General features: G+C 37.6%; 1 protein-coding gene across 8 annotated transcripts in view; it reads left to right on the forward strand.

Moving 5' to 3' along the window:
• The window catches only part of ARHGAP12 (Rho GTPase activating protein 12), a 111,544-nt gene extending 101,450 nt beyond the window's left edge, over positions 1 to 10,094 (forward strand). For 5 of the 8 annotated variants that reach the window (XM_079914603.1, XM_079914604.1, XM_079914601.1 and 2 more), the window contains 6 exons: positions 523 to 639; positions 2,654 to 2,752; positions 4,070 to 4,147; positions 4,247 to 4,381; positions 4,611 to 4,713; positions 5,546 to 10,093. In XM_079914603.1, coding sequence (XP_079770729.1) covers positions 523 to 639; positions 2,654 to 2,752; positions 4,070 to 4,147; positions 4,247 to 4,381; positions 4,611 to 4,713; positions 5,546 to 5,720 — 707 coding nt within the window. In that variant the 3' untranslated portion in view covers positions 5,721 to 10,093. Of the gene's footprint in view, positions 1 to 522; positions 640 to 2,653; positions 2,753 to 4,069; positions 4,148 to 4,246; positions 4,382 to 4,610; positions 4,714 to 5,545 lie in introns of all 8 variants that reach the window. The other 3 variants (XM_079914606.1, XM_079914607.1, XM_079914608.1) reach the window with 2 other exon arrangements.
• The last annotated feature ends 814 nt before the right edge of the window (positions 10,095 to 10,908 follow it).

Consider the following 10,908-nt stretch of genomic DNA (forward strand, 5'->3'; position numbering starts at 1 on the left):
TCCCATCCTTAGCTCGGAGTAGAGATAGTTATGATGAGTCTTAGCTTGAAGTACAAATAGTTGTGATGGCTGTTTATACATATGTATCCCCTGACTCCTGGTTCAGTGAGTATGGGGAAGGGTAGGGATTTTGTTTATGTTTTATGGGTTGGTTACTTTATTTTCTGCTGGTCATTTTACCGTCTAAACCTGATGGAGCGTCCAAGACTATATCATTTGTGAAATAATGAATATAAATTAGAATGACTTACAAATGTCTTGGCACATATACTAAAGAAGGCACAGTTTGCAGTCAGTGTTTAGTGATAAAAATGAAATGTTTCATTTGGTTTGTCACTTTGAAATTGTGTCAGTTTTTGATTCTTCATGTGTTACTCTTAAACCGTATTAAAGTTAGAAAAACTGAATTTATATACTGTGATTTTTTATATATGAGATTAATATGTTTTGAGTACTAGGTGGGAAAATTTTCATCAAAAAAGCCTTTATTTTATAAAATGCTTAATATCTATCTGTCTTAAGCCACGAAAGTATCTAGCATAGATTCTTCAGAACAGAAAAAAACCAAGAAAAACTTAAAGAAATTTCTTACGCGACGCCCCACTTTGCAAGCTGTTCGTGAAAAAGGTTATATTAAAGGTAGGTAGAAGTGATGTTTGTAATAATGAACTTTGGCCTAAATCGGAAATAAGACATTTTACATTAAAAGCTGAAAATTTTCCAAACAGTAAAAATGTCTCATTCTTTATTCATAAAGTTATCAGGTTCAGTGATTAAAATACATTTGAGTAATTAAAATTGATTTTTTAATGCGCATGAAGAGTTTATTTTAACTAAAGCATCAAAGAGACATAAATACCAAATTAGCTTTTTAGAAACCCTGTACCAGAGGAGCTACCTGGATGTGATGGGGTGGCGTGGCAGATTTTCAGAATGACAGATTTTTAGTTTTGAGATGCACAGATCAGAAGAAATTTCAAGTAATCACTAGCTGTAGAAAGAAAAGATAATGTACAATTTTATTCTTGATTGTTTGCCTCCAGTTCTCATTTAAGGTAATTTTAAAATTAGGATAAAGTGGTTTTTTCTAACTAATTTTTACATTTTATTTTCATGTATAAGAACCATAATGTACTAACAATATTTTCTTAATAGGAAAGTATTCTTTAAAATCACATATACTTGTATATATATACCTTTAGTTTTTACAAGCATGTTTAATTCCAAAGATAAAATTTTCTAACACATGACTCAAAACAGACACCTTTGTTCATAATAAAACTATAGGAAAAGGTAACATAATTTATACCGTATATATTAGAGCTGTCTTTGATTATGAAGTTTCTAACAAAGACCATTGCAGAAACATCTGTTATGCAAAGCATCTAGATTAAAATACACAAATGAGTTTCATTAAAAAGCTATTTAAAACTTCTAGGAAGAGTTCAGCTAATTAAGTGATTCAGATTAGCAGCCTTAAAGAGTTAAGGGTAAGCAGGCACCCCCAGATAATGCACGTGAAGTTAGCATGTTGAGCTTAGAACCTTCAAAAAAGCCTCACAAATAAATGGATAGAAACTGCTGCTCATTCTTCGTCAGACCTTTTCAATGAGAAATACAAACTTGCCACTTTCTGGTGTTGTTCATCCACTTCAAATACTGTATTTTATTTGTTTTCCTGAATATTTAGCACTAATGTGGAAATTCAAAACTGTTGGGTTGAAAGATTACTAGAACGGACTTTGATATATTTTGTGAAATCAGACGTTGGCACACGATGGGCATGTGGTTTTTTGTTTTTTTGAATTTTATTTTGTTTTTTTATACAGCAGGTTTTTATTAGTTATCCATTTTATACATATTCGTGTATATGTGTCAGTCCCAATCTGATGGGCATGTGTTTTTTTTTTTTTTTTTTTTTTTTTTGCGGTACGCGGACCTCTCACTGCTGTGGCCTCTCACGTTGCGGAGCACAGGCTCCGGACGCGCAGGCTCAGCGGCCATGGCTCACGGGCCCAGCCGCTCCGCGGCATGTGGGATCCTCTCGGACCGGGGCACGAACCCGTGTCCCCTGCATCGGCAGGCAGACTCCCAACCACTGTGCCACCAGGGAAGCCCAGATGGGCATGTTTTAATAGTTTAAAAATACTTGAGTATTTGCTAAGTGGTGGACTTGAGCCTCAGTGCTGGGAATAACTATTGGCATTCAAGAATGAGAGGGTCCCTGCCCGCATGAAACTTCTATAAAGATGAGAGACAGACAAGGTAATTTAGAATAATGGTGACTTACCTGAAGAATCTGACATAGTGATAAAACAGCGAGTGACTGGAATTGGGCTGCCTTAGGATGGTCAGAGGGTTCTTAAAAGGAGGTGGCATTTTAGCTGAGACCAGGAGTGGTGAGAAGGAGCTCCGTTTGGGGGAAGGTTGATCTCCGCACAGGAGGGGAAGGTAAGAAGGGAGCCAGGCAGGAATGAAGGAGGGTGTTCTTGGAGCTTGGAGTCGGAAGAGGTAGGCGAGTATGGATCAGACAGGCGTGCGTTGTGGTGAAAGTGTCTGCATGCAGGGGTATCTTCTGTTGCACTGTGAATCATTTAGCCATTTTGTGAACTAAAGTTTAGCAAGGTGACTCATTTCTTGAAATCTCTTTCAGATCAGGTATTTGGAGCCAATCTTGCTAATCTGTGTCAGAGAGAGAATGGCACCGTGCCAAAATTTGTGAAATTGTGCATTGAACATGTTGAGCAATATGGTAAGAAAATGAATTTTTTTTAAAGTTAAGCACACCACCCATTGTTTTGCCATCAAAATCTCTAGGATTTTTATGATTTTGAGTGTTGCAACCAAAAGTTCTTTATAGTCATAAGTTGTCAAGAAAAGCATCTTTTTTGCAAAAAACTATTTTTTTTTCATTGTTTCAAATTAAGGCCTTTGCAGTCATCTATTGCATGTTCAGTACTTAGGGTTGATTCAGCGTATGGTATTCCTTGAAGCCATTGGGAGTCGTTGGCATTTGCTTAAAATGGACGTGGTGATTGTGAAACTGTGTTTATTAAGAAATGATCCAGCAGTGTAAGAGACAGGAGGAGATAGTGTTTACTTACTAAGGGGAAGTTTCTTCTGTTTATAATAAAAATGAGATGACATTCCCAAACTGCTAAATCAACTCTAAAGTGTGCAAATAGACAAATCCTCTTTATGTCATTTCCTGTACTTCTGAAGACTTAAACTAATTTCTGTTTTGGTTAATTTTAACATGTTTATAATATTTATACTGGCTTTTAAAATAACAGTATCTTGACTGCAGTCCCATTAACTTATATCAGTATATCATCAAAAATATCTTGTGTAATTAAAATATTTGCATAAAATGTAATTTCTGCTAGTCACAGAGATTTCTGCTAGCCTGACAGTAGAGACGCCATGCTCCTTGGCTTTACTGGAACGTAAATGAGTAGCACATTAGATAGTGTTAAGTGTGTGCATCATCATCATTTAATGAATATATGAATTTTGGGGCTTCGTTGTGTGAATTTCAAATGATTCTGTTTCATATGTAAAAGAAATTAATAACTGCATCAAATTATCAGTTGTTATAGAACCATTATTTTAGTTGCTGGCTTGTAGTAAGTTTATTTATTACAAGCACTTAAAATGACAAGCACTTTGATTCAGAGAGCACCTTAATATGTACATTTACACTCTCAAATGACGTGCCGAGAAACGGGTGGGCTGATTTTATCTACTGGCTTCCTTTACTTTTTGAATTATCTTCAGGTGTTTGCCGAAGTTTATCTTAAATTGCTAGTATTTCAAGTTTGAGATGATTTCCTTGAGATGGTGATCCACGGTCTGCATGATAAAGTAGATTTGTTGCTGTTTACCAGACGATGCAGAGCGAATCTCCACCCCCCTCTCACTGCCAAGCATCTATAAAAAGCCATTTAGAGGAAAAGAGTAATTTTATTTTAGGCTAATGTTAATAAATAAGAATTCTAAAACATGAAAGCATCTTTAGAAGAAGCCAACAAGAACTTTAAACATAAAATTATTGTTATTTGTCTCTTAGGGTTGGATGTGGATGGGATTTATAGAGTTAGTGGCAACCTTGCAGTGATCCAGAAGCTGAGGTTTACAGTCAATCATGGTAAGATCATGTATTGTTATATACAGAATAACTAACTCACGACTGTTAGAATTGGTTTAAAATAATTTCAGAAACTTTCCCGTTCCTACTGTTTTCCAGATGAGAAATTGGACTTGAAGGATAGTAAATGGGAAGATATTCATGTCATCACTGGAGCACTGAAAATGTTTTTTCGAGAATTACCAGAACCTCTCTTTACATTTAATCATTTTAATGATTTTGTTAATGCAATTAGTAAGTATGTAATTAACTCCACTCAGTTTTTTCCCTAGATGGTGAAAACCCTCTGTAGCTGCTACAACACTGCTTGGTATTTTAAACAAGTTTTTTCAAAGGATTGTTTTACTCCAGAAATTTTAAGTGTAACCACCAGGTGTCACTGTGTATTACCAAATACCAGGTTCCAAAATAATGTCACTGCTTTCAGTTTCATGCAAAATCTCCAGTCATTGTCTTTTTTCAGAACAAGAACCAAGACAGCGTGTCTCTGCTGTGAAGGATCTAATCAAACAGTTGCCAAAGCCTAATCAGGACACAATGCAGACTCTGTTTAGACATCTCAAAAGGTAAGAGTCTCACCACAAAAGAGAAGGAATAATTAGGGGGAAAAAGAAGGTCGGAGAAGTGCACGGGTATGAGATGTGGTGTAGGACCCCCGGGGCCAGGGCCACGCAGACCTAGGTTCAGAGCCCCGCTGTGCTGCTCGCCTGTTTGTAACATGAGAAAGATGACTTCTCTGAGCCCCAGTTCCTCGTAGGTAAAACGGTTTGGTATGAAGAATACACTGAAGTAGATTTCATATGTGAAGCATTTATATAATGCCTAGCACGTAGTAAGTGTTCAGAAATTGTGGCTAAAAGTTAATTATGATGAAGATGAGATTGGTTAAGTGAGGAATATTCAGTTACCTTGAAGTCAAGGTAATTAGGTCTGAGTTACTACATAGTCACTCTGAAACTTCTGATAGAAAGAACACGAGATTACTAAAATAAGTGATCACAGTATGAGAGATTTTTTAAAAAAATAGCATAAAATGAGTAAAATTCAAAGTTTAATCTCTGTGCCCTAATGATATTTTCCCCGTCACCCTAGCAGAGGAATCATTGTTACCTGAATTGTAATAGGTATTCAAGTCTATGTCTTATTTTTAAAACTAAGCTGAAATATCACACATTTAAAGTTTGTGAGAATATGTATACCTTTCAGCTGTGTTTATGCAAAAGAAAGATTTACGTGCTATTCAGACTGAATTCTATTTGGTTAAATAGTTTATATGTACCTTAGGAAAATGAGCATTATTTCTCTTTTCTAAATGCAAGCTGTTTATAATATTTTCTGAAGAATTTCCCCTATTTAAAAATTTTCTCTTTTAACTAAAATTTTTGTTTTTCCTCTTAGAGTGATAGAAAACGGAGAGAAAAACAGAATGACGTATCAGAGTATAGCAATTGTGTTCGGTCCTACTCTGTTAAAGCCAGAGAAGGAGACTGGCAACATAGCAGTTCATACCGTCTACCAGAATCAGATTGTAGAGTTAATTCTTCTCGAGGTAAATTCCATCTTCGGACGTTGACTCTTACTGAAGAGAACCTGTGGAATAGAAGCCGGATTTCGTCAGATTCCAAGTCCTTACACCTGATGTATTTTATGTTTGGACCAAGCAGTGACTCTTTGATTTTGCACTTTTCTGAGGGACCGGAAGGGAATGGGAGAGTCCAGATGTGTGATAGGCCCTCATATTTGCTGCTCTGTTGCAAGTTGATAGAACTGTGTGTACGTTTGAATTAATTTTATCCTGAATGTTTGCATTTCATACTCTGAATTCCAGTAAAAATCAAAACTTGCGATTCTAACCAGTCATATACACTGGATAATTTGGTAAGAATACTACATTTTTTCTCCTCAAACTGGATGACGTAGAATTTCTTCTCATGATTCAATAGGTTCATCACTCGGTAGAACAATACTTACCATCACCTATTTTGAAAACGCTCCTGGGCATTTTAAACGAAATGAAGTATATCTGTTTTGAAACCTGTGTTGTTTTTTTTCGGGGTTTCTGCATGCAGTGGCAGTCTGATTGCTAGGACCCATTATAACCCAGATGCGATCCCTCGATGAAGCCTTGCTGTCTTCACGGAGTAGCACAGCAGCATACTAACAGTACTTAAAACACTGTGATATACTGGAGTTTAATTTAGCATAAGCCAGTTCAGGGTATTTTGGGGCTGTCTGTGCTACACTGACTTGTAGCTAACAATCCTAATCTACCTAGTGCCATACTGAGTTCTTGGTATGATCCTGTGGAAACCAATGTTGTTTGATGTAAATACAGGCTAAAGACTCACTGTCCTTTAGCTTATGTATATAATTGTGTTATATAGTCTCAGAGTACATTCTAACCTCTCATTTCTAATCACGATATTGGTAATTCTCCGTGAATATTAGGGTTCCTCCAGAAATAGGCCGTTATTTGAGAAAGTTAACTGTGTGCACTTTTAGATTTTAATTACATTTACAGGCAAATCACTGTAATGCAAATGGTACTGGAACAATGCTGAATAGACTTGCTAAATGGTAAATGCACTACAAGAGGAACCTTTTAGATTATTTAATATGTACAGAATACATTAGAAAAAATTTATTACAGAATTCTAACTGCAGTACGAATAGTGGAAACCCATATGTAAATTAGAGGGAAGTCAGATCGAAAATGACATTGCTAAATTTGAGAATTTCTTTTTGCATTACTATTGTAGATTGGTTTGTATAATAAAACAGGGTTTGGAAGGTTTTGTTACAGAGAGCATGGTCTGCTGAAGATTTTTTAAAATGTATTTTTCTAGATTAACTGCTGTATATGAAATGTCTAATCCGAATAAAGAAAACTATAAGAGGTTTAGAGGTTTTTCCATTGGAAATGTGCATTTTGGTTTATAATTTTGTTTTGTTTTTGCATTTACTGGCACACTCTTATAATACCTCATTTTTAAAAAATCAACTGAATCCAGTACTTCCTGTGGCAAATGTTTTCCTCGTTTCACACCTTTTGTGCTCCCTGCCATGCCAGTGCCTCTGCCACCCACCCCTCCCACCCGCTTCCATCCCCTCCCACCCCCTCCCACCCCCTCCCACCCCCTCCCACCCCTCCCATCCCCTCCCACCCCCTCCCACCCCTTCCATCCCCTCCCACCCCCTCCCATCCCTCCACTCTTTATTTCTTCATCAGTATTTGAAAGTGAATGATTTGTAACCAAGATTCTTTTTCTTAGGGTTGCATCTATAATTTACAGATTACTTTTCTTGGGGACAAATATTTTTTGTATGACCTGCGTAAAAACCTCTCACCTGAGTTTTGTGGTGAAAATGTTGTTTGTTGTTGTGATCTTGTTAAATTGATAACAAACCAAGCTACTTGACAGCAATGGGAAAGTATTGTTTTTTGGGTAGGGAGGAAAAGCTCCCAAATGAGAATGTTTATATTTGCCTAAAGATGTCCTTAACAATATACAGTATGCTTTAGGCCTGGCCTATATAGTGATTGTAATGCCAGGAAAACAATTAGACTCAAATCAGTGATGTTCTTTCTCTTGGTAGTTATGACATATCAAAGATTAAAATTGTCCTGTGTTTCTTGTTTCCAAGTACACCTGTGTGTATGTGAAGTCTTGAATGTTTTAATAGTCCACAGCTAATCAGCTTATTGTAATATTGTATGTATAATGAGATCAATGTCTTGTGTTTTCATCCTTTGTGAATTAAAAATTCTCACTTGTTTTCTTGTCATAACAAAACCAGTAATATTTTTCTGTCTTGACAGCTTGATTTTTAGTAGAAAATATATTAAAGGCTGAAATAAATTGTCAGTGGAATTTCATTTACTAATAGGCGTTCCTTCAGAATGTCATTAAAAAAAGTAGTTGGAAATTGAAAGGAAAAAGTATATTCAAGTATGTTGTTATAATCCAATAGAAGGAAAATACTTATTTAAATGTTACAGCAGTAAGAAATTTTACCTTTTACTCTAGAAAAATTATGAAATATTTCTTGGAAGACGATGTTACCTTTTAGATAGAGGCAAATGTATAGATTTTTGTTTTTCTTATGTGAAAAGTACAGATGGAATAATTCAGCCAAACTTTGGGCCTAGGCAGTTGGTTATATACACGTATGCACATATATGTGTATGTAAATGTGTGTGTGTATGTGTCATTGCTTACATACAAATGAAAACTCATCAATAATAATCATGGCAGATACCTGGAGACCTTTGTACTATTTTAGTTTTAGCCTATGGTTCTTTGTAAGCCTGTAATAATAGATGTTAAGATAGCAGTGAGAGGAAATTTTTCCTAGTTCGTGGGAGAGGCTTCTAATTAAATGTTTAAAGTAAACATGCAGTTTCCCATGACACTGATTTCTCCAACATCTTCAAGCATTTAAAAAAATATACAGAGGAACCTACAACATGTCATTTTAGTAAAAAATAAGAATAGTCAAATGGGTGTCATCCTCTCACTGATCTTTAAAAGTCAACTGTTCAAATACTGCATCTATATAGAGTTGAAAATGGTAGAATATAAGATTTTATTGAGTTTACTGGTCTCTGAACTCCAGCCATCAGCTCTAACGATTCTCTTTTATAGAAAGCACGCCTCTAGTTTGAGACAGAGGTGTCTTAATTAGCGAGTTCAGCCTGTATGTTACAGTCCTGGAGGTGGGGCATCATTTCTGTTTTTTTTTTTTTTTTAAACAGTATTCCTGTATAACTAATACAGTCGTGTTGAATGCAACTTTAGTTTGAAACCAAAAGAAAAAAAAAAAAGGCAAAGGGGCTGCAAAACCGCATCAGCAGCCCTACAATGATAGTGATTAGACTCTGCTGGAAATTCACAAGCCGTGAACCCAGGCCAGGAGAGTCAGACTTAGCCTTCTAGAAAAGGGGGAGGCTCAGAATGCTAATGAAACGTTCCCTAACTGCTGAAGGCCGGGAGTTCTCCTGAAGAATCTCAATTAGCCTTCTCAAGTGAAGTTTTGTGGGGCAGTGCTGGCCGTAAATGTGTTCAGCTGCTTTGAGCTTCTACAAATTAGCCTTATGTGAATATGGCACTCAAATGAACTCTTTCATTTCCCTCATTGCTTCCCTTCTCCCACAGGAAAGAAAAAAGCACTTCCATGGTCCTCATAAACAGAGCACTTCCAGGACAAGGTAACTGTTTAACAAATCACTACAATACGAATTTAAAGAAGTTTGGTTTCTTACTTTTTCTCATCAGCCTGCCCCTCCCTCTGTTTCACTTACTCTCTCCACGTTTTCAGAAGAGCAGTCTTCGGTAAAGATTTTAACCGACAGCCAGATCTTCCAGGTAGTTCTAATCCTTGTGGCTCGCACTGCAGGTAGCACTGAAACTTGTAAATTGTCGTGAACCTTGTGACGTTCATGGAACCTGCTGATACCAGAGTGACAACGTCGTGGAAGCTCTTATCAACAGAGCCCTTGCGGAGGTAGAAGTCAAAACAGCCGTCCGGTCAGGGTCATGACTAGCGCAGGTTCCGCATGGCTTTCAGGGCCGCCTCCTGGGCATTTTGAGAGATTTATATATGTAGTCAAGAGAAATGGGTATCTTAACAGTCAGGTAAAACGGAGTCTCACTGATTGATAAAGCAGGCCAGAACCATAGGGACTCTCACACTCACAGTCTTACGTTACGGAGGCCCAGAGTGCATGTGAGTGCCTACAGCCTGATGGCTGGTTAGCGGCTCAGAAGCCTGAGGGATGTTGGTTAGTTATGTTATTTCAGTTTAAAGTTTGTGACAGGCACTTCCCCGGCGGTCCAGTGGTTAAGACTCCACGCTTCTACTACGGGGGACTCGGGTTCAATCCCTGATCCTTGCTTGGGAAACTAAGATCCCGCCTGCTACACAGCGTGGCCAAAAAAAAAAAAGTTTGTGATGAATTTAAGTAAAGATATTGTGGCATGTTCACATAATATCATTTGAGGAGGAAGCATGTAGCTTGTCTGCCTACTGTGGACATCTGTGTTCAAGCTAAATTTTTATTGATGGGGCATGCTGAAACTTCTGTTTTCTTCCTTTTATATGTTGTGTACATCTCTTATGTACATCTGGAGGTGGCCTGTCTCAGCAGTTGCTGTTTGCCTTGGACAGTCAGATGTGTGGCTACTCACACAGGCCGTATTGGGGCTTGCTGAGGTCCTTGTGTCCACAGTGGACTTAAAGAGGAATCAAAGACTTAAAGAGGAGAGGAATCAAAGAGGAATCAAAGGCCTCCACAGAAGCCAGCACAGCTGCGTTATAAAGGGGGACAGTAGCTAAAGATACCAATATCTTTAGTTCTGACTATGAGGTTCCCTGAATTCAACGCCTTACGTTGGGAACCAGATCAGATGTGGTGTTTCTGACACCTGGCTGCAGCTTATAACGGCCCTGTTTCCTGGCCTGTTACATTAGCCAGATTGATTGCCTGAGCACTGCCAGTACCAACAGCTCAGCCTTCTTACCCATCTTACCACACTCGGAAGCGGCTGGAGCGTATTCAGTTGGCATCAGTGGTTCCACAAAGCCAGCATCATACAATATGAAATTGCTGTTTTAAATAACAGGTAGTACTGAAACATCCCCCACTGAAGAGAGTTTAATATAAACAACCTGCTAGGATCCCATTTATTCATTCAACAAATTCAGTGACGTTGTATTAGGTGTTTACGCATGGTGTTAACCTCTGGGGATATAACGGTAAG

This window comes from Stenella coeruleoalba (assembly GCF_951394435.1).
Source record: "Stenella coeruleoalba genome assembly, chromosome: 2".
NCBI lineage: Eukaryota > Metazoa > Chordata > Mammalia > Artiodactyla > Delphinidae > Stenella > Stenella coeruleoalba.